We start from the raw sequence: 26,253 nt of genomic DNA on the forward strand, positions 1-26,253 counted from the left end.
AACGAGGTCTGAACCGGGTATGACTGGTGTCCACATAAAAAGGAGACGTTTGCACACAGACAGGCACAGAGGGCAGCCCAGGGAGAAGCCGGCCACGTGACTGCAGTGATGCACCTGCAAGCCCAGAGACACTAGGAATTGCTGGCAAACACCGGAAGATGGAAGAGGCAAGGATCTTCCCCAACGGCCTTGGGAGAGAGCAGTGTGACACCCCGATCCCGGACTCCTGGCCTCCAGAACAGTGAGAGAATCAACTCCTCTGCCGAAAGCCGCCTAATTCTTGCTACTCTGTAATGGCAGCTCTAGGAAACTCACAGCCATTACGAAAGCACAGGGTTGTCTGAGACCCACGTGTTTTCAAAAAGAAACCATCAGCACTGCCCGGAAAAAGGAACAAACCATGGACACACAGCAAGCAACTGGACTGGATGGCAAGAGAGTGAGACAGTGTAAAAAGCTGTGACCTCCAGAGGTCACACACTGCACCTTCCCATCTAAATAACACCCAGATGGCAGGTGCACAGAGATGGAGAAAGAGGCGTGGTGGCCAGGGCTTAGGGAGACGGCAAGAGCTGATGGTGGGTGTGGCTCTAAAAGACTAGTAGCTGGAGGGATCCTGGGGACAGAACTGTCCCCCATCTTGACAGTGGGGGTCACAGACGTCTCCATGGTGACAGAAGTGCCCAGAACTAAGCAGACACAGTGCAATGAATGCGTGGAAAACGGACAGAATCTGAGTGACGCCTGTGGGTTGCATCAGTTGCATTTCCTGGTTGTGCTACTGTCGTTCCAGTTAGGCAGGATGTTACCACGGGGGACATGGTAACTTGTGGCCCAGAGACGCCCTGTCTTGCCTAATTTCACCCCTAGAGCTGGGGATTTCTAATCGTGCCCCTGGAGTTTTCTCACTACACACCCGGTTCTCAACCACGTCAGCCTTAATTGGAGACCCCCAAGAAAGAAAAAGAGCCACCTGCCAACCAGTAGGATGTCAGGCAGACCAGGCAGACTCCTCTAAGGCAAGACACTAAGGCACGGATGAAATTTGTCGGGTCCTCCCTACCGCTCCCCCTTCAAATATTTTAAATTTTCTTGGAGAAGAAAGATGCAGTAGGAGTGAGGAAAGTGGCGGTGCCGGGAGCCGGTGAAGGTTGGGGCAGGCGGCCAGGTCTGCGCTCTGGGCAGGTGACCAGACCAGCCGCGCCGCGGCGACACCCCCGCTGTCACTCACAGTCACCAGCCCGGAAAGGCAGAGCTCAGGCCCCCTCGCCCGCCAGCCCTTAGTCCAGGACAGTCGAAATCGGAGCCACAGGAGGGGACGAGTCGTGGGGGGGGGCGCGGGGGGTGACCGCGTGGAGCCGAAGGCAGCGAAGCTCACCAGCCCTTTACGGAACGAGTTTGCTCCCCCGGAGCTTCGCCCACTCTCTCTGCGCGGGGACACGGGACGAAAAGGGCTGCTGGGGTCACCAGCGGCGAGGAGGGCAAAGCTCGGGGAGGACCCGGGCCTCCGCAGGGCACAGGCCGGGTCCACGCCCCGCGCGCCGGCGACGCAGCGGGACCCAGGCGGCGGCGCGGGGGTCAAGGCGCCGCCGGGGCTTTTTCCAGGGGAGGGGGTGGGGATGCTGAGTCACGGATCTGTCACTGCTTCTCACCTCTCTCCAGCTCTCGGGGGCTAAAGCAAAAGCGAAAGCAAATGCGGCTCGCGGGGCGGCGGGTCCCAGAGTTGCGCCCGCCGCCTCCTCCGGGGAGTCGGCATCTGCGCGCGCTGGCGGCGGGACGTCCCGGCCCGGGCGAGCCCGGGAGGCGGCCGGCGGGGGCGCAGCCAAGGTCGGGCCATGGCCGGGCCGCTCCGGGGCTGCGGGGCCGGCGCGCTCCCCGTGCCGCTGCCGCTGCTACTGCTGCTGCTGCTGCTGCCCGGTCGCCGGCGACACCAGGTGGGGAGTGCGCGGCTGGCGGGGGGCGGGCAGGGGGCGGCCCCGAGGACACGGGGCTGCGCCCGCGCGCCGGGGACACGTGGAGGGACGCGGGGACCGTCGGCCCGGGGTCCCGCGCCCCGACTCGTCTGGTCAAGCAGAGCAAGGAGCGAGTGGCCAGGATTTCTTTCATTCTACGTTTTCCCCAGTTTCGGAGGCAAAGGGAAGAAACCAGGATTGCAATACGGGCTGGGAGTTGGGAGTTTTACAGCAATTCCGAGAAACGCTTGAGCCCCGAGACGAAAGCCGTGCGCGCGTTAAACTGTTTCCACTGGGTCCGAGGAAAATGGTCAGTCTCTACCCTCAGACCCAAGCGAGTTTTACGGGTGGGTGGTGGGACGGGGTGCTCACCGCCTGCTCCCCGGCGAGAGCAGACGGGTCGGGCAGGTTGCATACCTGGAGGACCTGACCACAACCCCCACGTCTTCAGCCTTCGGAAACCGTGACGGCGCGCGGGGCGTGGGGACGGAGAACGAGGCTGGCGACGGCTGGGTGTGTTTGGGAAGAACATTAGGTCGCACGGATATCATTTCAACCGCAAGACTTGAATGTCTGCCCCTACGTCGTAGGTTTTCCTCCCGGAGCCAGACAAGAGGGAGGAGAGAGAAGAGGTGGGTATGGCTTTATCCGCATTGGCGCGCCTTCATCTTTTTGCCGTCGGGGAGTTTTCAGAGGGTCTGAAGAAAGCTACGAACCCTCTCCACAGAAAAAATCATGAATGCACGTACTTGGAAAAGTTGCATATAATTTTGGGGTTAGGAATCCCAGAGACCATCTGGGATTACGTATCTGAGGGATATGTAATCCCATGATCTCTGTGTGTGTGTGTGTGTGTGTGTGTTTAAGGCAAGACTCCTAACAACGTACACCCATCCGGCCAGTCTGCTCATTACTCCATCAGAGCCATCCATCCACAGCTGTGACTGGCTGGCCTGGTGTGAACCCCATAGCACTACAGGCTTTCCGTGAAGTTTTATTTTCCTGAGGTTATATCTGAATCCCACCCCAGCCCAGCCCTGCCCCGCCCGCTCAAGGCAGGCTCCACCTCTTATCTGAGAATCTGAGTTACCATTGTGAGCTGGTCACTTCTTCCCTGCTGGCTAGCCAGTGTCGCACATGACCCCAGGGGAGAAAGCCAGCCAGCCAGAGCCCTGGGGCAAGCTCCTGAACAATGTGAAAGTGAAATGCAGCTTTAGCCGGAACCGGCTAAAGATGAGCCCTCTGCTTCCAAGCGCAGGACGCTCTCTAAAGCTCATCAACCACAGCTCGGCTCTTTGACCTCGCGAAGGCATTGCTGCCATGCTTTAGTTCCTCATGTTAGTTTTTCTTCAACGGCTCCACTGCGGTGTGATTGACAGATACACATTTAAATTGCACGACTTGGTAAGCTTAGAGGAAAATGGGTACAGTCACCAAACCATCGTCAAAATCAAGAGAGTAAACATGCGATCGCCACCAAAAGCTTCCCTATGTGCAGCCTTATCCTGACCTCCCAGGCAGCCACCATCTGCTTTCTGTCGCTGTTGATTTGTTGTGTCCCCTGGAATTTTATATAAACAGAATCATGCAGTGTGTACTCTTCCTTGTCTGGCTCCTTTCACTCATAGTGATTCAGAGACATCTCTGGCCTTGTAACTTGCATCAGCAGTCCATTCTTCTCTGTCGTCAAGTACCATTCCGCTGCATGGATACCACAGTTTTTTCATCCATTCACTTAATGGACATTTCTTTGGGTTGACCCTTCCACTGACGGCTTCATGAACATTCGCAGAGAGGTTTTTCTGTGGACGTAGATCTTTGTTTCTCTTGCACGGAGAAAATGGCTAGAGATGGAATGGCTGGATCACATGACGGGTGTATGTTCAATTTTTAAAGGAAGTGTCCACACTTCTTCCAAAGTATGGTATTCTCTGGCATTCCCGCGAGCCCTTTGTGAGTTCCGTCACCACACTGGCAACAGCACTGGGTATGGTCAGTCTTATTTTCTTCAACCTTTTAAAATTTTAATTTTTTTCCAGCTTTGCTGAGATCTGTGTAATTGACATATAACATTGTGCAGGTTTAAGTATACAAGTGATGATTTGATGTATGCACATACCCTGAAACGATTATCACCGTAAGATTATTAGCCCATTCACCGTCCCACAGTTACCAAAAACAGTGTGTGTGTGTGTGTGTGTGTGTGGTTGGTCTGTCTTTTTAATTGCTTCCATTCTAATAGATGTGTAGTGATCTCTCATAGTTTTACTTGGCATTTTCCGAATAACTAAGGATGTTGAGCATCTCTTCTGGTGCTTCTTTGCCATCAATATATCTTCTATGGGGAGTTCCCGTGGTGGTGCAGCAGAAATGAATCCAACTAGTATCCATGAGGATGCGGGTTCAATCCCTGGCCTCACTCAGTGCGTTGAGGACCTGGTGTTGCCAGATGCAGATGCAGCTCAGATCTAGCATTGCCGTGGCGGTGGTGTAGGCGGGCAGCTGCAGCTTTTATTTGACCCCTAGGCTGGGAGGTTCCATATGCCCATTTGCCGTGGGTGCAGCCCTAAAAAGCAAAAAAAAAAAAAAAAAAAAAAAATTATTTGGTAAAATGTTTGCTTAACCATTGTGCCCTTTAAAAAATTGAGTTGTTGAATTATTATTGAATTTTGAGAGTTCTGTATACATCCTAGATAAAAGTCTTGTCAGATATGTGATTTGCAAATGTTTTCTCAGAGTATGTGGCTTGTCTTTTCATTCTCATAAGTGTCTGATAAAGAGCATAAAATTTTAATTTTGATGATGTTCAGCTTATTACTTTGCTCTTTTGTGTATTGTGCTTTCAGTGTCATATTTAAGAAACCTTTACTTAAACTCGTAAAGGTTTTCTTCTATGTTTACTTCTAGAAGGTGTATTGCTTAGGTTTTACACTGAGGTCTGTGATTCATTCTGGGGTAACTTTTCATACAATGGGAAGTATGGACTGAAGGTCTTGTACTGATTTGCTTTTGGATTTTATTGCCCGTGGCTAACCAACTGTTCTAGCACAATTGGTTGGAAATATGATCGGTGTTGTAGACAAAATGTCAGTACATGAAAATCAATTATATTTCTATTCATGAGCACTGAGCAATTGGAAATTGAAAAAATTTTTAAAAGCAATATCATTTTCAATAGCATCAAAAACTATGAGATACTTAGGGGTGAATCTGGCAAAAGATGAGAAAGATCTATACACTGAAAACCACAAACCACTGCTGAGAGAAATTAAAGACAGTCTAAACAAATGGATATATGTTGTGTTTATGGACTGGACAAAGCAATATTGTCAGGGTGTCAGTTCTCCCATAAAGCTACCATGTGATCCTGCAAGCCCACTCCTGGGCATACATCCAGAGAAAACAATAATTTGAAAAGATATGTGCACTCCGGTGTTCCTAGCAGCATCATTTACAATAGCCAAGGCATGGAAGCAATCTAAGCATCCGTCAATAGATGAATGAATAAAAAAGATGTGGTACATATATACAATGGAATACTATTCAGCCATAGAAAAGAACAAAATAATGCCATTTGCAGTCACAGGGATGGACACAGAGATTCTCATACTAAGTGAAATAAGCCATAGAAAGACACATATCATATGATATCGCTTATATGTGGAATCTGAAAAAAAGGATACAAATAAACTTGTTTAGAAAACAAATAGGGAGTTCCCTCCTAGCTCAGGGGGTTAAGGACCTGGCATTGTCACTGGTGGCTCTGGCTACAGCTGTGGTGTGGGTTTGATCCCTGGCCTGAGAACTTCCGCATGCCACGGGTGTGCCAAAAATAAATAAATTAATTAATGCGAATAGACTCACAGACATAGAAAATAAACTTATGGTGACCAAATTTATGGAGGCGAGGAGAGGGATAAATTAGGAGTTTGGGATTAACGTATACACACTACCATATATAAAACAGATAACCAGCAAGGACCTCCTGTACAGCTCAGGGAACGAACCATACTCAATATCCTGTAATAACCTATAATGGCAGAGAATGAAAAAAGAATATATATGCAAATACACATAACTGAATCACTTTGCCGTACACCTGAAACTAACACCACATTTTAAATCAACTGGATTTCAATAAAAACTTTTTTAAATTAAAAAAATTCCAATAGGCTTTCTTACAGAAATTGACAGATGGGTTCCAAAATTCACATGGAGATTAAAACGCCCTGGTGGAGCCAAAACAACTTTGAAAAGGAACTGAGCTGGAGGATGAGGGCCTCTGATTTTGACACGTATAAAATTACAGCCATCAGCGTGGCGGTCCTAGTGTAAAGACGAACAGAGAGCCAACAGAGCAGAGGGCGCCTGGTGTTTCTCAGGGCGCTTGGAGGGAAAGTGGACAGAGACTTCTAGACCTGCCAGTTGGGAGGATGGTCCTGGTCAGGAATTACAGACGGCAGCACATTCCTTAGGACTAGCTGCGTCAATAATACAGTCTCGGGTCTGTTCCTCCTGGTTTCCAGCTCTCCCAGACACAGCAAGGTGTCATTCGTTCTTATTCTAAAGGCCTGCCTCGGAGGGGAACCCTACCATCTTGGGGAGGAAGTCATTTGCTTCTTAAAGAGCCTCAGAACCTGAAAGGCTGCAGGTGTTCTGCCCAAAGCAGCAGCGAAGGTGATGATTTGTTTGAAGATACAGGTCCCTGCTCACCAGCTGGGTTTTGTGGAGCAGGGCGCTAGAGTACTTGGGGGTGGTTGTAAAATCTGTGTCTTTAACTGTTTTTTTTTTTTTAAACCGTTTTTCAGAATTCTGGGGAGTTTTGCCAAAATTTTCTTTTTCAAGTCATTTTATCTAGTTATTGCTTTGTGCTGCTACTGATAGTGAAAAAGTGATAGAAAGTTAAATGTACAGACTTGGGATTGTTGAAATCAACTCAAATGTCCAACCGTGGAGGAATGCATAAATAAAATTGGCGGCTTTCAAATAATACACATTATATGATTCAGGTTTTACTAGAAGATCTAGAAGTAGTTGTCAATGAGTAGAGATATTATATGTCATGTGCGTGTTTGTGTGTAGTTCTCTGCCTAATATTTAAATTTTTTCTGTCATGATTTGAATTGCTTTTGTAATAAAAGTAAATAAATAAAACTACACAGGAAACAATGCAGAAAAGATACAGAATTTTGGAGCTTTTTTTCAAATTCACTTTTTAGTTAACTATGGCTGGTCTTGTTTGACAATGTTTTTGTAGCTTTATAAATTTTGCAAATTATTCTAATGGGGCTCACGGCATGTAACATTTTCCCACTCTATACATACAGTTTATAAATCCTTTAAAAATCTGTTTAAGCAATTCCTCATTGCTGGAGCTGTTTTGTAGGCATTAGTTACCTCCCAGTGGTTGGATATGTAGATTGTTTCAAGATGTCTGACGTTCTAGGAGTTCCCGCTGTGGCTCAGCAGCAACAAACCCAATGAGTGTCCATGAGGATTCGGATTTGATCCCTGGCCTCGCTCAGTGGGTTAAGGATCTGGCATTGCCATGAGCTGTGGTGTAGGTCGCAGACGCCGCTCAGATCTGGTGTTGCTGTGGCTGAGGTGTAGGCTGGTGGCTACAACTGCAATTAGACCCCTAGCCTGGGAACGTCCATACGACTCGGGTATGGCCCTAAAAGGACAAAAAGACAAAAAATAAAATAAATAAAATAAAAATGGCAGAAATGTTTGAGGATATTCTTTTTCAATCAAATCATCACTTCCACTAACTTGTATTGGACTAAATCACTCTATTCAAATTTATTTTACCAATGAGTATGGAACTGGGTAAAGAAATGTAGGAGCTCCCGCTGTGGCACAATGGGATCCAGAAGCTCTGGGATGTGGGTTCCATCCCTGGCCCCTGCACAGTGGATTAAAGATCCGGCGTTGCCATAGCTGCAGCTTGGGTCGCAACTATGGCTCGGATCTGATCGCTGGCCCAGGAATTCCATATGCCTCAGGGTGGCCAAAAAAAAGTATAAAGCCCCTCGTATAAACTCTTGGAGTCACATCCATGTTGCCCATTATACATGATTGGTGTTATTTGAGTGTTTCTTTCTACTTGGAAAGACTTCATTTCCTTCTTCCTGGTGGGAAGCACATTAAGGGCTCTGGCTGGCAGAGAAGACCCTGTTGGAGCCGCAGGGCGGAAAGCTACTCTTGGGAAGACGGTGTAGAGTATTCTGCAGTCCAAGAGGAGGCAGGAAGCTAAGTTGGAGGCTTTTGCAATTGTTCCAGTAAATGGTGATGAAATCCTGAACCAAGGCAGTGTCGGTGAGGGAGATAGGAGGAGACAGATTTCCTCTTGAGCCCGACAAGAAGAGTGTGTTTCATTTTTTCCCTTTTGTTTGCTCTTTCACCTAGAGCCACTCAAGGCTTCCAGAGCCTTCAAAAGTCATAAAAGAATTTGAACTATGATGACTCCACCTACTTCTATGAGAAAGGTGGGCTGGGAAGCTCAGTTTATGAGCCTCAGAGAGAAAACATAGGCGTGATGAGTTAGGGACAGTGACCTGGTTATGGCTGGTATCTACACCGAGTGCCAAAAGGAAACGTGTTGGTGTGATGGGCACTGCAGCTGGAAAGGTAATCAGGGAAAGTGGATTACAGCAAACACAGAGAGGCCCTTGTGTTTTTGATGCATCAGTATTGCAATGAGCTGCTTTTTTTTTTTACTTGAAAAAAAATTTAGTTGATATACAATGTTGTGTTAGTTGCTGGTGTATATCACGATGACTCATATATATGTATCTTTTTCATATTCTTTTTCATTGTAGGTTATTACAAGATATTGACTATAGCACCCTGTGCTGTACAGTAGGCCCTTCTTATTTATCAATTTTATATATAGGAGTTTGTATCTGTTAATCCCAAACTCCTAATTTATTCCTCCCACCTTTTCCCCTTTGGTAACCAAAAGTTTGATTTCTATGTCTGTGAGTCTCTTTCTTACAAATAAGTTAATTTCTATCCTTTTTTTAGATCCCACATATAAGGAATATCATAGGATATTTGTCTTTCTCTGAATGACTTTACTTAGTATTCTAATCTCTAGGTCCATCCATGTTGCTGCAAATGGCATTACTTCATTCTTCTTTATGGCTGAGTAGTATTCCATTGTATATATGCACCACATCTTCTTTATCTATCCCTCCAGATGGACCTTTAGGTTGCTTCCATGTCTTGGCTACACAATGAGCTTCTTGAGGGCAGAAATTATATCCTGTATTTCTTTGTATCCTACCACATTCAGCATGCTGTAGGTGTTCAGATGGTAGAATAAGAGAAAGAAAATACTGGAATGGATTCTGACTTTCCTTAAAGAATGGGTGGGGCCTGCTAACTGGATAACTTCTGAACTCTGGATACGAAACTAGGCCAGGACTGCTTACTCATATTAGACTGTGCATATAGACTTGATTAAAAAAAAGTCTGATTCATAGGTTCTGGAGAATAGAAAGGGGTGTGGCCCTAACAACTATTTTGGTGACTTCATTTAAATGACTGTTAGGACTTGTTAGGTGTATTTGTTGGCTACTTAAGAGTTTTGAAAATCCCAGAATCTTACATTTTTCTCCCACTTCCATTGCTTCATGCATTCCACGCTATAGATTCATAAGCCACTGGCTAACTTCAGGAAACACCCATCACACAGTGGACTTAGTGTGGAGAAAGCACCAGAGAGATCTGTTCCCACCTTCAGGAGGTTACAGCGTGGTAACCAAGTTGAGACTCGCCTACGCTGACTATCTAGGGAACCACGTTCCGAAAGGAGAGAGGGATTATAAGTGAAGTAGCAAAGATGTGGTTAAGGCCTCTAAACTGAAGAGTTATTGATACTCGCAAACGTATTATCTCCAGTGCACTCGTGAGAGGGTCTGGCTTTGTAAAGTTGGTTACTAGCCATCACGTGGCCCATCGGGTTGGCTGCTGCATATTGATACACCCTTGTGTGTTCACATCCCAAGTATCCATGGATTTATCTGTCTTTGAGGGCTGATCACAATGGGGAATAGACTTCCTTTTTCAGCAAAATGACAGCATAGATATTCTGGAAAACTCTCCTGCTGGGGAAAAAAAAAAAAATCTAGACATGCTTAGTAATACAGCAAACATCTTTTAAAACCCATAGCAAATAAACTATGTAATTAATTATTTATGGCAAAAATAATAGTGTGTTGTGTTTATAATATATGTAGAAATAAAACGTATGATAATAGTACAAAAGTTGGGAGGAGAGAAATGAAAGCGTATTGTTTAAAGTTCATACACTATATACGTGAAGTGGTGCAATTTCACACGAAGCTAAGCTGTGATGCGGTAAATACATATATATACAAATTGCTGTAACAGAAACACAAAGATAAAAAATTGAGAGAGAAAAAATCCCCATAAAACAGAATATCCAAGACCTGTGGTACAATAGAAAGTGGACTAATATATGTGTAATCAGAATTACAGAAACAAAAAAGAATGGGGCAGAAGAAATATTTGAGGAGATATAGTTAGGAATTTCCCCAAATTTATAAAAGGTATTCAGTCACAGATGCAGGAAGCTTAGAAAACACCAAGCATGATAAATGCCATCCCTACAAAACAAAACAAAACTGCCAAAAACTCATTCCTACACAAATCAGATTCAAACTGCTGAAAAGCAAAGATAAAGAGAAAATAATGATACAGAATAAAGATAAATTATACACAGAGGAACAAAGATAAGAATTACATAGACCTCTCATCAGAACCTCTGCAAGACATTAAAAGAATGAAGTGGCATCTTTACAGTGTCAAAACAAAACAAAACAAACAAAAACTGTAAAGCCAGAATTCTAATAACCAGGAAACGTAACTTTCAAAAATGAAAGCAAAATAAAGATTTTCTCTAGCAAACAAAAGATGAAATGATTCATGGCTAGCAGACTTGTGTTACAAGAAACCTCAGAGGAATTTCTTTAGGTAAAAGGAATATAATCCTAAACAGAAACTTTGGATCTACAAAGAGAAAACGCTGAAGATGGTGAAAATGGAGGTAAATAAAATATATTTGTTCCTTTTCATCACTCTAAAAGATACTTAATTGTTTAAAGCAAAAATAGTAGCAAAGTATTGTGGGCTTATAGAATATATGAACGTAAAGTGTATGACAGAAAGAGATAGGGAGAAAGTGTAAGTATGCATTGGTACGTTTCTCAAATAAATGTGAGGTGCTATAGTATTATTTGAAGGTAGCCCATGATAAAAAAAAATGTATGTTTTAAACTTCTTGGAAACCACTAAAGATAACTGAAGGTGGTACATACGATAAGCCAATAGTCATGATAAAATGGAATAATAATAATAATCAATCCAAAAGCAGGCAGAAAAAAGGGAAAATGAACAATGATCTGCTCCCATTGCGGCTCAGTGGGAACAAATTAACTAGTATCCGTGAGGTTGCAGGTTCGATCCCTGGCCCTCTCAGTGGGTTAAGGATCCAGTGTTGCCATGAGCTGTGATGTAGGTCACAGACCCGGCTTGGATCTGGCATTGCTGTGCCTGTGGCCTAGGCCGGCAGCTGAAGCTCCAGTTTGACTCCTAGCCTGGGAACTTCCATATGCCTCGGGGTGGCCGAAAAAAAAAAAAAAAGAGAGAGAAGAGAAAGAAAGATTTCAAATCAACAACCTAAGTTTATGCCTCAAGGAACTAGAAAAAGAACAAAATAATTCCAATGCTGGCAGAGGAAAAAAATAGTAAAGATCAGAGCAGAGATAAATGAAATAGAGAATAGTAAAATACAGAAAATCAGTGAAATCAAAAGTTAGTTCTTTGAAAAGATCAACAAAAGGACTAACCTTTAGATAGATGGGCTAATTAAAAAACCAGCAAACTCAAATTCTAAAGTCAGAGAAGAAAGTGGACACATTACTATCAATTTTACAGAAATAAAAAGGAGTGAGAGAATATAATAGATAATTGTATGACAACAAATTGGATAACTGAAATGAAACTGACAAATTCCTAGAAATCCAAAACCTACCAAGACTAAATTATTATTTTTTTTTTTTTTTTTTTTTTGTCTTTTTGCTATTTCTTGGGTCGCTCCTGCGGCATATGGAGGTTCCCAGGCTAGGGGTCTAATCGGATCTGTAGCCACAGGCCTACGCCAGAGCCACAGCAACGCAGGATCTGAGCCGCGTCTGCAACCTACACCACAGCTCACGGCAACGCCGGAACCTTGACCCACTGAGCAAGGGCAGGGATCGAACCCGCAACCTCATGGTTCCTAGTCGGATTCATTAACCACTGCGCCACGACGGGAACTCCTCAAGACTAAATTATGAAGAAATAGAACATTTGAATAAATCTATAACTAGTAAGGAGAGTGAGTCAATAATAAAGGAAAATTTCATGAAAAGCCCTGGGCCAGTGGCTTCACTAGTGAATTCTATTCAACATTAAAGAAGATCTAATATCCATCCTTCTCAAATTTTTTCCAAAAAGTTGAAGAGCGAACACTTCCTAGCCCTGAGTCCAGGATTTCCCTGATACCAAAGTCAGACAAGGACAGAATAAAGAGAGAAAAGCACATACCAATATCCCTTGTGGACATTGATGTGAAAATTCTTAACAAAATCCTAACAAACTGAATTTGGCATATGTCAAAAAAGATTATAAACCATGACCAGGTGGGTTTATTCCTGGAATGCAAGGATGGTTCAACATATGAAAATTGATAACGCAATATACCGCATTAACAGAAAAAAGGGAAAACACCATATTATCATATCGACTGATGCAGAAAAAGAATCTGACAAAATTCACTGCCCTTTCATAATAAAACACTTAAAATACTAGGAATAGAATAAAACCACCTCAATATAATAAAAGCTATATATGAAAACCCACAGGGAACATTATACTCAATGGTGAAAGACTGAAAGCTTTTCCTCTAAGGTCAGGAGCAAGGAAAGGATGCCGGCTTTCACTACTTCTACTCAACAGTATTAGAACAGTTAGTCAAGGAAAACAAATAAAAGGCATCCACGTTGGGAAGAAATAAAATTATCTCTATTCGCAAAAGGTACAATCTTATATGCAGAAAACTCTAAAGGTTATACACGCACACACATTAAAATGTTTGAAGTAATAAATGGATTCAGCAAAGTAGCAGAATACAAAGTAAACACATGAAAATCAGTTGCATTCCTATATTCTAACAACAATTTGAAGAGGAAATTACAAAAACAATTCCATTTACAATAGCATCAAAAAGAATAAAATACTTAGAGACAAACTTAAGGAAGTGAGAGAACTGTACAGTGAAAACTACAAAATACGCTGAAAGAAACTGAAGAAGATATAAATAGATGCATACACATCCCATATTCATGGATTGAAAGAATTAAGATTGTTAAAATGTTGACACTACCCAAAGTGATCTGCAGATTCAATATATTCCCTATCAAAATCCTAATGATTTTTTTTTGTGGAAATAGAAAAAAACCCATCTTAAAATTCACATGGAATCTCAAGGGACCCTGAATAGTCAAAACAATCTTGAAAAAGGAAACTGGAAGACACACTTCCTGATTTTAAAACTTACTATAACGCAACAGTAATCAAAACGGTGTCATGCTGACATAAAGACAGACCAGTGGAATAGAATAGCCTAGAAGCAAACCACTGCATATATTGCCAAGTGATCTTTGACAAGGACGCCAAAATTATTCAATTGGGAAAAGGAGAGTTTTTTAATCAAGCGATGCTGGGAAAACTGGACATCCATATGCCAAAGAATGAAGCTGGACCCTTACTTCACACCATACACAAAAATTAACTCCAATTGGATCAATAAGATCTAAAATAATGAAATTCTTAAAATTAAGAAACCGTAGGACAGGAGTTCCCTTCGTGGTGCAGTGGTTAACGAATCCAACTAGGAACCATGAGGTTGCGGGTTCGGTCCCTGCCCTTGCTCAGTGGGTTAAGGATCCAGCATTGAGGGAGCTGTGGTGTAGGTCGCTTGGATCCCACGTTGCTGTGGCTCTGGTGTATGCCGGTGGCTACAGCTTCAATTAGACCCCTAGCCTGGGAATCTCCATATGCCACGGGAGTGACCCCTAGAAAAGGCAAAAAGACAAAAAAAAAAAAAAAAAAAAAAAGAAACCATAGGACAAAACTTCATGACACTGGATTTGGCAATGATTTCTTGGCCTTGACACTGAAGGCACAGGTAATAAAAGAAAAAATAGATAAATTGGACCTTATGAACATTTCAAAATTTTTTGCATTAAAGGCCCTATCAAGAGAGGAAAAGATTAACCCACAAAAGGGAGAAAATATTTGCATATAAAATATATGATGAGAGGTTAACATCTAGGATAGGTAGTTTCCTAAAACTCAACAACAAAGAAACAAACAGCCCTATTCAAAAACCGGTAAAGGACTTGAATATACATTTTTCCAAAGAAGACATAAAAATGGCCAATGAGCACGTGAAAAGATTCTCAGCACCACTAACCATTAGGAAAAGGCAAATCAGAATTTCAGTGAGATACATCTCTTACCTATTAGGATTACTATTATGAAAAAAAGAGTTGGAGTTCCTGTTGTGGCTCATGGGAAACAAATCCGACTAGTATCCATGAGGATGTGGGTTCGATCCCTGGCCTCGCTCAGTGGGTTAAGGAGCTGGTGTTACTGTGAGCTGTGGTATAGATTGCAGACATGGCTCGGATCCAGGGTTGCTGTGGCTATGATGTAGGCCGGCAGCAGGAGCTTGGATTGACCCCTAGCCTGGGAACTTCCATATGCTGCGGGTGCGGCCCTGAAAAGCAATAAATACATAAAGAAAGTGTTGACAAGGATATAGAAAATTGGAACCCTTGTGCACTGTTGGTGGGAGTGTAAGTTTGCACATTCACTGTGGAAAACAGTCTGGCAGTTCCTAAAAAAAAAAAAAAAAAAAACAATAGACTTGCCATATGTTCCAGCAAGTCCACTCTAGCTACATACCCCAAAGAATTCAAAGCAGGATCTCAAAAAGATATTTGTACACCCACGTTCAGAGCAGCATTATTCAACACAACTAAAACCTGGAGGCAATCCAAGTGTGAACAGATCGTCAAAATGTGGTATGAACATACACTGACTATTATTCAGCTTTTAAAAAAGGAGATTTTGCGACGTGCTATGATATGGAGTCCGCTAAGAACGTGATGCTGCGTGAAATAAATCAGTCGCAAAAAGACAAAAATGGCTTTGAGCAAGCTGTCTTTTCGATCCCAAGGAAATGGACTGGCCCTGTGAGCGCTGGGATGCTGGTTCGCTCCCCAGCCCGGCACAGTGGGTTAAGCACCCTCCTTGTGAGGTTTCAGGATAACGCGTGACAGAGGCCAGCCGCCCCCCAGAGGTTCAGCACTTGAGGCCCAAGACAAGGATGCTCTTAAGTCCAAAGAGCGGACGTGGTGGGAGGAAGGAGGGGGAAGGCGAGGAAACACCGGTTAGATACACTCCTACCCACTAAACCCAGTCTCTGCCTAGCCTCCTCCCCTGGGGTCCCCACGCCTCTTGATCTCTGGAGTTCCTGGCGTGCAGCTGGGTGGAGAGTGTCCAGTCACCAGGGGTGTCACCTGAGAGGTCCAAAGGTCCAAGGTTGACTCAGGCTCCCTCGGAAGGAAGGAACCTGTTATCCTCGAGCAGAGTCTAGTATTTTATGGGACTAGTCATTCTGGTCTACCGTCAGATGCGTCCAGAATTGAGTTTTATGGTCGTTCCTCTCCACTCCGCCGCCCCTCCACCTCGAAGGATTTTCCCAGCTTTGTTAACATAGAGCAAAGCACCACCGAGGAAGACTGAAGAGGTGGGTAGCAAAGTTTTTAAGATTTATTTAAGATTTTGTAGTGTGGTGCTGCCAAGGCAAACACGCACATACACACCCCATTTCTGAGATGGAAGTGGGGGCATCAGATCCCATGGAAAAGTATTAGAACAGGAGTTGCCCCTGTGGTGCCACAGGTTGACGGCGCCTCTGGAGCGCTGGGACGCAGGTTCGATCCCAGCCGCAGCACAGTGGCTTAAGGCGCTGGCATTGCTTCACACCACAGCTGCATCATATGTTGCAACTGTGGCTCGGATGTGATGCCTGACCTGGGAACGCCATGTGCCGTGAGGTGGCCAAAAACTGAAGAAATATAAAAAGGCATCCAGTGACCGTCTCTCCCACCTTGTCTCTCAAGAGTTTCTCATGTATGCTTTTGGAGATTGTACGTGTAGGAATAGAAAAGTTGGGTTACAGGTATTGCTTCTTTTTTCACTGAGGGTAGCATGTAACGCAGAGTGGTCTGTTCCTCTTTTTCTGGACCTGACAGTGTCTTGGGGCTCTCTCCGCGTCAGCGTATAAAGAGCTTTCTGTGCCTGCTGTAAAGAGCTGGGTAGTACCTCATTGTGCGTCTGTGCTGTAATTTATACTGGAACTTGCTTGACTCCTACAAGGTAACTGGCAGATACTGGCTGTTGCAATAAATAACTGTACACACTCACATCATAAATTTGCCAGGAGGCAAGTCCTTAGAAGTGCAATTGCTGGGCTTAAAGGTGTGTTTTGTAATGACATTTCAAGGAAATGCTGAGAGAGCTGTAGGATAGACCCTAGAAGCAGAACTGCGGGGTCAAAAAGCATGTGGACTTAGATGCAAATATGCCCTCCCCAGGGGCTGTGTGAGCGACAGGGAAGCCATGGCCTACTGACCAGCTCGTGGCTCTTTTCCAGCTCGGGAGCTCACCGTGCTGCCCGTGTAGTCGTAGCTCCCATTTCCTTCATCGTGGATGAGGCTGGGTATCTTGTTCTCTATTTAAGAGCCACTTGTACTTCCTTTTTTGTGAGCTGCCCGTGCCTATCCTTTTCCTGTTTTTCCAGGGTTTTGGAGTCTTTTCATTGATTTTCAGGAGCTCTTCACATGGGAGATTTTAGTCCTATATGATAGGAGGTGTCTTTGTTTTTTTGTTTTGTTTTGTTTTGGTTTTGTTTGTTTGTTTGTTTGTCATTTTGTCATCTGCCTTTTGACTTTTGAGTTTTGCCAGTAGAAAGGTTTTTCTCTTCGTGTGACTTTTTTAAAAGGGTGTGATACTTTTGTCAACCTCAGTTACCCTGAGGGCTGCACTGGTTCTGCGCTGACTCACCGGGCAACAGGTCCTGGTAAGAAGGGCAGTGGCTCGTCTCAGGGCCACAGAGCACAGGGTAAGCTGTTCCGGTAACAGGTCAGAGAGTAAATAATTTAGATCTCCCTTGCAACAACTCAGCTCTACCACTGCAGGCTGAAAGCAGCTACTTTAAGAGAGCGATACCTAGATGAATGAGCAAGGCTGTGTGCCAATAAAACTTTATTGACAGAAGTAGATGGCGGGCCGGATTTGGTGCCTGGGTCCTAGTTTGCTGACCCCTGGCACAGAGGTAATGAGGGGGCCTTTCTCCTCTAGTCTGGGAATCAAACGGCCGCTATATTCAGTTTCCCCCCGACTCACTTCGCTTATCAACAACCTTCTTGATGTCCCAGCTGTGCTCCCCAGAGACTTAGGCAGGTTTCCCGACCTGGAGCCCCGAAGCCTGCGCCCCACGCAGTGGTGGGCAGCCAAGCACCCGGCCAGTGAGCCGCTCAGCACAGACACACACTCTATGACCGTGGAGGGGTGGGGGGGGGGCAGCATTTTCTCGACATCCCTTCAAGCTCCAGGACGATGGGAAATGCTGCCGGGGAACTTCCCTCCACAGGAGTTTCCGTCCATCACAGCCCACTCTCAGCTCCCTCCACCGCCTCATGCAAGGCCTGGCCTAGAAACCAGCTCCTGGCCCTCCCCCCCAACAGGAAACCCACCCATGTACTGAGTTAATATGAAAAAGAGCATCAGAAAATCACACGACTGTTTCAAGTAGCTAAAGAAAACCTTGCTTGTTAACTTGAGGGGCAAGGGACCCTTTGTTTCCGGCTTTAGATGAGACCCCTTCTTAACCAAGGCTGTAGTTTGGAGGAAACCTATAAAGCAATACACGGGCGGGGTCTGCCCCTTTTATGAACTAAAGACCCTCTGGGGGTTTCTTTATAGAACCCCAGTCTGCAAAATTGGTGCCCAGGAGGATATTATTTCAACTGTTATCAAGGCCTTATGAATAGATGCTTTCCTGGGATCCAGAGCATTTTGCATGACAAATAATACCAATTTCATTTTTGCCTAGCGAAGCAAAAAGCTTTTCTTTTTTGCAAGTTTTGTGCTTACATCACGTAGGGAGGAAGTCCCAAGTACTCTTTCAACTCACTGAAGGCGAGCTGCTTTAATATTTATGTCACACGCTTTATACAGGAAAGCGAAATGATCAACAAAACTTAACAACAAGAAAAAGTCAGTAACAAACACGGGTCCTCGAAATGGAAACGGCCAGCCTCTCTCGGTCCCTCCTTTTCTTCTGAGGCCAGTGCGCCCCGGAGCTGACGTGTGAAACCTGCCACTTGCACAGCTTGGAGCCCCACGGCCAGGATTTTAGCTGAAGTTTTAGAGTCTGAGTCCAACTCCAGCTGTCACAAAAGCCGCGGCCTATGGGGCATTAGATAAGCTGATTACACGTGTACCCAGGAAGCAGGTTGAACTCGCTTATACGAGAAGGTCAGACTGAAGCCTGCTGTTGAGGAAGAGAGGTCAACCTTCACTCTTTGAACAAGAGGTTGGTGAGCACCTGCCAGGTGCTGGGCTCGGGCCGCCCACCCAAGCGTGCCATGCAATGGTGAGACGTACATTCAATATCTCGCCTCAACATCGTAAATACAACTGTGACAGCAACTGCAGAGGAAAGGACGTGGAAATCTGAGACCCTGCCCACTGTGGGGGTGAGGGAGGGCTCTCCTGAGGATGTGACATTGAGCCAAGCTGGGAAGGGTGGCAGGAGGTGGCCAGCCAAGTGTGGGGTTGGGGGAGGCGTCGGGGGACCAAGGCCAGTGGGGCAGAGGTAAGACTGGCTAGAGAAGCAGGGCCAGGCCCAGTGGAGCCTTCAAGCTTCTGCAGGGATTCCCATTGTGGTTCAGGGGGTTATGAACCCGACTAGTGTCCATGAACATGGGGGTTTGATCCCGGGCCTCGCTCAGTGGGTTGAGGCTCTGGTGTTGCTGTGACTGTGGTGTAGGCCGGCAGCTGCAGCTCCAATTCGACCCCTGGCCTGGGAACCTCCCTATGCCACAGGTGTGCCCTGAAAAACAAACAGTAATAATAGTAATAATAATAAGACTTCTTCAGGGTTGCACCTCTTAATCTAAGAGCAGCGGGCAGCTGGGAAGAGTTGTCACGACTATGCATCTCTCAAGAGGATGCTGGCTGCCTGGTGGACATGGATTAAAGGCTGGTAGGGAGAGGAATCGTGGGCTATTGTTGTTCAGGCAAGAGACATTGGGGGGGTTGGAGACTGATGGGAGTAGGGGGCGAGGGGGTCCTCCCTGGTGACCCCCGGTCTCTAGGTAAGCTGGTGGCTGGCACTTAAGGCAAAGCTCCTGGAGAGCTTCTAACGGCGAGCGCTCATATGCCACACCTTCTACGGGCTTAGAATCTGGGGGCACCCCCAAGGTCCCTGGGATAAGCCAGACTCCGGCCCTAGATGACCGACCACCCCCAAGGACCCCCGCGAGCGGGCTGAAGCCGTCGGCCACTCCCCTGTTACTCGCACTTTTGCAGGCGTCACGTGCCCGCCTCCCACGTCTGTGGAGCATGCAGACATCCGGGTCAAGAGCTACACCCTCAACTCCAGGGAGCGGTATGTTTGCAACGCTGGGTTCAAGCGGAAAGCGGGGACATCCAGCCTGACGGAGTGCGTGTTCAACGAGACCATGAACGTGGCCCACTGGACCACTCCCAACCTCAAGTGCATCAGTGAGTAGCCGTCCCCGCACTGTCCCGCTGTCCCCTTCGCCACGGCCATGCAGAGGCAGAACTGCAGTGTGCGCAGCTGCGGGAGGGGCCTCGAGATCCGGGTTAAGGTCTGAGGCCCAGTAAACCAGTGTGCCTCTAAACACCACCTCTGGGAAGGGGGATACATGGGCACTGGGGTCACACACAGTTCCAGGTTCAAATCCTGACTCTGCCACCTACCCTCCATGAGACCTCGGGCGAGGGCCTCAACATCTCGGAACCCTTGGGTCCTCATATAGAAACTGGACCCGACGCCAACCCTGTGGGTTGTAGGAGGATTAAGCGAAATCTGGTACGTTATCAACTAGCATTAGCAACAATGCTTTAAGACCATAGTAGCAAGAATTCAGCTACAGACAAAAGTATATGCTCTCTGGAGCTCCCGTTGTGGCTCAGCAGAAACGAATCCAGCTAGGAACCATGAGGTTGCAGGTTCGACCCCTGGCCTTGCTCGGTGGGTAAAGGATCTGGTGTTGCTGTGGCTGTGGTGTAGGCCGGCAGCTGTAGCTCCAATTCGACCCCTAGCCTGGGAACCTCCATATGCCTAAAAAGCAAACAAACCAAAAAAAAAAAAAAAGAAAAGAAAAGAAAAGGAAAAAAAAGCATGTGCTTGATTCCCAGAGAGCTTTCCCAACTCCTCCCTGGCAGACAGGCTGCAGGGAGATCACACCAGCTTGGCCAGTGGTACCCGGCTTGGGGAGGGCTGCGGAGACTCACAGAGCAGACCCCTTTGGCCCAGTTATTGCATCTGGGGTCCAGCCAGCACCTCAGACCAAGTGTGAGGGAAAGTCATCAGAGTCCGTTTTTCTTTCTTTTCTTTTTTTTATTATTATTATTATCGTTATTGCCTTTCAGGTCCACACCTGCGGCATATGGAAGTTCCCAGGCCAGGGGTCCAGTTGGAGCTGCAGCTGCCGGCCTACACCACAGCCACAGCAATAGGAACTCCCATTTTTCTTTAACCATCCATAACCGGTAATCTCGCCAGACACCAAACAATCTCGCGTGGAAGCGGATCGTGCTATTTTTCAGGCACACGAAGCCCCTTACTCTACAAAAGAGAGAGACTGACCCACCGTCTTTCACAAGAATTATGACTTAGCAAACATTTACTGCACACGTGTGTGTGTCCAGCTGTGATACTTTGTCACAGCTCCTCTCTGGGAAGGCCAACCAACAAGGCCGTTCAACAGCAAACTCGTGGCTGTTGACTCCTTGAAAAGCCAGACTCTCCATGGTCTCTGTCGGGCTGGATGCCCCCTGCCCCTTGCCCCCCCGTCCCTGGCCATCATGCACCATCAGAGGTCGGGCGGCCCTGCGCCCATGCACAGGCGTCTCTCAGCTGGGAACAGGGTGACAGGGCATCCCGTGCCGTTGCAGGGATGAGCCAGGTGAGCACAGGTATGAGCAGTAACTGCGGGGTGAGGACAAGGGTGAGTACGGGGGACCCCCCCAGAACCTGTCATCCAGGGGCAAAAATAGAGGCTCTCCGCCATTGGGAACCTGACTGTCCCTTCAAATTCCAGTTCCTCTGTGTGAGTGACTCAAGGACAGAGAAGAGCTTCAGGCTGGAACAGGGCAGGTTGTGGGGGACGGAAGAGGAAAGAAGGGGGCGTGGCCCAGAATCAGAGGCTTTAGGACTCAACACGGGGGCGGGGGAGCTTTAGGTCTCATGTCCCCAAGACCCCACCTCTTACCACCACCAACCGCCTCCCTCACCCCCCGACCTCTGGGGCCAAGAGCAGTCCACCGAGTGATCGGTTACTTTCCTGGGCAACAGCCGGCGTTGTAAAGCTGGGCTGATGTCACTATCATTCCAGCCAAAAATGGAAAGACTTCACTTTTCCAAAAGCCTAGAGAAAAACTGCTCGCGGTTTGTTTGCACTCGCGTGGGAATTGCGGAGTGGAAAACAGAGACGCACTGTTTACGTCTTGTGCTTCCGGCCCAGCCCGAGAAGCCGGCCATGTCCATTCTCCATTTGCCTGTTTGTGTTTTATCTACATCCAGTTCTGAAGCCACCCCAGCTCCCACCCTCGGGATCGTAAATGCCGTGTGGTTGTCCTCTCTCCAGGAGACCCCTCCCTGACTCGCCAAAGGCCAGCCTCCACGGCATCCCCGGCATCCCCGGCATCCCCGGCAGGGGTGGCCCCAGAGCCGGAGAGCCCCACCCCTTCTGGAAAAGGTAGGAATGTGGGAGACGTTCACACATCTCCCGTCCCTGCTGCCGCTAGGTCCCCAGAGAGGCTTCAGCTTCGTGGACCCCTGCCTGAGTCCCACCGCAGACTTCAGGAAGAACACGCAGCTCTTCTTCAAGCCAAGAATGAGACTGGATGCTAGTTTCATTCCCCCATCTCTTTTTGGCTTTTTTAGGGCCACACCCGTGGCATATGGACGTTCCCAGGTAGGGGGTCAAATCAGGGCCACAGCTGCCAGCCTACACCGCAGCCACAGCCACGCCAGATCCTTAACCCACTGAGCAAGGCCAGGGATCGAACCGGCATCCTCACGGATACTAGCTGAGTTCTTAACCCGCTGAGCTACAACAGGAACACCTCATTTTCCGTTTTAGACCAAAGTTGCCTGATAGCTGCACTGCATGTGTGCATAATTAATAACGGTTTAAACACCACTCTAAATAAGCCAGATCACACACTGCTGTAGACATACAGCCTCAAGAACCGGGGAGGGTCTGAGGTTTGGTCTGCCTTGAACATGACCCTTCCTGGGTCTGTGGGCGCTGGCAGAAAAATGACCCTCCTGGATCACAGATGGAGGACATTCTTACCCGGCACAGCAGGCAGCAGGACCATCGGCATCTTTCGCCACGTCCCCAGTCCCCACGCCCCTTAAACAGACCTGAACAGATGCTGGTACAGGCAGTGCACGTCGCTGAGGGGGAAGCCTGTGCAGGGAAGCTGAGTGTTTCACTGCTGGCGTGAACACATCCGCCCTGTGTTCCGGGGGACGGGGGGCAGGCCCTGTCTGAGCAGTCTTGAAAAGATAGTGCCTCTGCTGGATGCCCAACCGGGAGGGCCCCGTGCCGAGCTGGCTCCCAGCAGCCCCCACTGCGACTGCATCAGTACAGACGCAGGCGTGAAGCTGCCAGGGTTCTGCGTTTCTTAAGTAAACTCTACCCTAGAGTTCCCACTGTGGCGCAGCGGGATCGGTGGCATCTTGGGAGTGCTGGAACGCAGGCTCGATTACCCGCCTGGCTCAGTGGGTTAAGGATCTGGTGTTGCCACATCTGCAGCTTAGGTCACAACTATGGCTCAGATCTGGTCCCGGCCCAGGACTCTATATGCCGCAGGGCAGCCAAAAAAAGGAAAAAAAGCAAACTCTACCCCAATTTCCTCAGCACCATCCTGAAGCGAAGAAAATCTGAGCTCCTGGATGCTCAGTGTCCTGGGACAACGTGCCCTGTATCCTCAGATGCCCTCTCTCGACTCTTGATTTCCTGCGGCCCGTTACCCCGTTACCCCGTGTGGGGCCCTTCCCAGTCCCCGTCCCTCCCTTCCCCGCCAGGCAGAGCCACCCTGCTCTGTGCACGACCCTGCTCAGGCCGCCTCCCCCCACAGCTGGTTCTTAACAGTGCAGACTCACTGGGATCTCCTGGGAGCTCTGGGTGGCCTGAGGATGCCTGGGTGACCAAGGCTGGGAACCAGTGCAGAAAGGCGGACGGAGAGGCCAGAGCAGCGTTGGCTCCCGGTCACCGTGCCGGCGGCAGACAGGAGGGGCTGGGCCACTGGCCACGTGTACGTGTGGGCTAATCCCAGAAGCCCCTTTGATCCAAGTCACACCTGGTTCAAGGGCCCTCTCCGGGTGGGCGTGCTCTGCGGGGGGCGTATCTGCAGAGCGCCTGGGCCCTGCAAGATCCCAACAAGGGCGAAAGCGACTGAGGCGTGCGGGGAGGCGCCCGGGACGTGTGGCGGGACAGCCCAGGATGCGGGTCACAGCCACGCTCGCTCACTCATTTTGCAAGGAAAGAGGACAGCAGAGTTGCACCACCGCACCTTACAGTTTGGGGTAGCTCTCGGCCAGTTAGGGACAGGGAAGCTAAGACCTAAATGCAAGGCAGGCCGCCCACCCTCCCCGAGATGGGGGCCGAGCCAGGACTCGCCCTCCAGCCCCAGTCTCTGTCTAAAGGTAAGGTGGGCCAAATCTCAGGTTCCCCTTATTTCAGACGTTTTGCCCAAACATGTGAGAAATGAAGGAGAACCAGCATCCCGGGGTCTCTGGCAGGCGCGGGTCCACTCGTCCAGCAGAGCCGGCTCTCAGGTGTCCCACGTGCCTTTTTCAGTCTATACCTTCTGGTGCCGGCTTCTGCTCAGACCCTTGGGATCTTTAGGTTACGTGCCCCGTGATGAAGAATCCTAAATCCTCGAGTGTTCCAGAAGGATGACGATGTTACCCACGCAAGGGATTTTCCCCAAGAGCCTGGAGCAGCGTGGGGGCGGGGGCGGGGCAGGCTCGGCCGAGCAGGTGCTAGTTAGGGCCGCCCTCCGCCCCAGGCTGAGGCCCTGTTCTCACCATTCTCCTTGACCGTGTCTTGCCCTTCCCTGCAGAGCCAGCTTTGACTTCCAAGTCAGACCCCACAGTGTCTGCTCCTGGACCAGGCTCCAGGCTGATGCCGTCAAAACCTCCTCCCACAGGAACCACAGGCGTAGTCAGTAACGTGCCCCCCCAAGCCCCGTCTCAGACAACAGCCATGGCCCCGGAACACGCTGGTTAGTGCTGGCTTTGCCTGCTTGTGGCGAGGGCAGCTCCCAGGGGCTGCTTCTGAGACGTGGGTGCGGGTCTGGAGCGAGCCGAGGGCGGGGCATGGCACCCAAGTCAGGAGGACGCAACACAGCCCCAGCCTCCTCGCTCTGGTCTCTGGTCTGTGCTCCACCCAGCTCGGCTCGGCCGGAAGAGAAAGCCTGTTGCCAACACATGTATTAACCCGCATGGCAGAGCCTTTGCCAAGAGTCCCAGTGATGCTTGCCTCCTCCGGATACAGGAGGATATAGAGAAAGCTTCCTGCAACCTGGAGTCACAAGTGCGGGGGGCGAGCAGGGGCCAGCGGGGGGTGGGGGGTGAGCAAGCTGCATCAGCCGTAAGGGCGCATCTATTCTGAAGCATGGCCTGGCATCTAAACAAATGCCCCCCATTCTGTGCTAAAGCGAGTTTGGTTTTGCCAGCATGAATCTCTCCAGGCTTTAAGGCGGGAGCCAAATTGCCCAGGATCTCCCCTGCTTAGTGAGAACTGCGCGCCTGGGACCACAGCAATCACTGAGCTGCATTCTCTTCTCTGCAGGTGCACGACTCAGTCCCAGAGCAGTGGTGGCCGGTGAGTATCTTCCTTTGTCCTGGTGGCGTTTACGCTCAAGGATCCCCGGTGCCAGGGTGCTGGGCAGTCCTGGCCTATGGCTGCTGTCCCAGCCCATGGTCATCAGCATCTTCCTCTGTCACTCTCAAAGCCGTCTCCGTTACAATGAAGTTACACAGTCCCCCGTTTACAGAATTCTGGCTTGACTGCTTAACGTCGATAGCTTCTCACTGCCAGGCTACTGGCATGGAAAACGGAGTTGGTGCCCTAGAGAAAGGGCCGCCCTGTCCGGCTGTTCAGTTCTGCTAAGCGGGGCGAGACTGTTGTCCGGACCCATGAGAAAACCACAAGTGGCAGCAGCCGTCATTAAATGAGGTTCTGCCATAAACTATGTTCATCTTTCACCAAGAGTTTGTACCATTCGCTCAGCAGCGAGAATTCGAGTTTCTCAGCGTAAAAGTCACAGAAGACCCACACGTTAGGGCGAAGAGAAAGTTTCATCGAGTGTAAGGAGGAAAATGGAAGCGTGTTTATACGAATGAAAGAAAGACAGGAAAGGGAGAGACTGAGCAGAAGAGACACTTCTGTGCAAGGAACCATGGAAATACAGTTTTTAAAAAATAATGAAAACAGGAGTTCCTGTCATGGCTCAGCAGTTAACGAATCCAACTAGGAACCATGAGGTTGCGGGTTCGGTCCCTGGCCTTGCTCAGTGGGTTGGGGACCCGGTGTTGCCATGAGCTGTGGTGTAGGTCGCAGACGTGGCTCAGATCCCTCGTTGCTGTGGCTGGGAAGTAGGCCGGCAGCTGCAGCTCCAATTCGACCCCTGGCCTGGGAACTTCTATAAGCCGAGGGTGTGGCCCTAAAAAACCTACATAAAACCGGAAGTATAGCTGATTTACAATGTTACGTTCATTTCAGGTATACAGCATAGTGATGCAGTGTTTTTGGAGATCATATGCCATTGAACATTAGTGCAAGATAGTGGTTACAGTTCCGGGTGCTAAAGAGTAGGTCCTTGCTGC

The 26,253-nt window shown here is 48.2% G+C and overlaps 1 protein-coding gene across 6 annotated transcripts in view; it reads left to right on the top strand.

Moving 5' to 3' along the window:
* IL15RA (interleukin 15 receptor subunit alpha) overlaps positions 1,353-26,253 on the top strand; it is a 32,159-nt gene continuing 7,258 nt past the window's right edge. For 2 of the 6 annotated variants that reach the window (XM_021065032.1, XM_021065034.1), the window contains exons 1-6: positions 1,353-1,934; positions 2,543-2,584; positions 19,689-19,883; positions 21,995-22,105; positions 24,486-24,647; positions 25,217-25,249. In XM_021065032.1, the coding sequence (XP_020920691.1) occupies positions 1,694-1,934; positions 2,543-2,584; positions 19,689-19,883; positions 21,995-22,105; positions 24,486-24,647; positions 25,217-25,249 (784 nt within the window). In that variant the 5' untranslated portion in view covers positions 1,353-1,693. The remainder of the gene's footprint in view (positions 1,935-2,542; positions 2,585-19,688; positions 19,884-21,994; positions 22,106-24,485; positions 24,648-25,216; positions 25,250-26,253) is intronic. The other 4 variants (XM_021065033.1, XM_021065035.1, XM_003357781.4 and 1 more) reach the window with 4 other exon arrangements.

This window comes from Sus scrofa, chromosome 10 (assembly GCF_000003025.6).
Source record: "Sus scrofa isolate TJ Tabasco breed Duroc chromosome 10, Sscrofa11.1, whole genome shotgun sequence".
In the NCBI taxonomy this organism is placed as follows: domain Eukaryota; kingdom Metazoa; phylum Chordata; class Mammalia; order Artiodactyla; family Suidae; genus Sus; species Sus scrofa.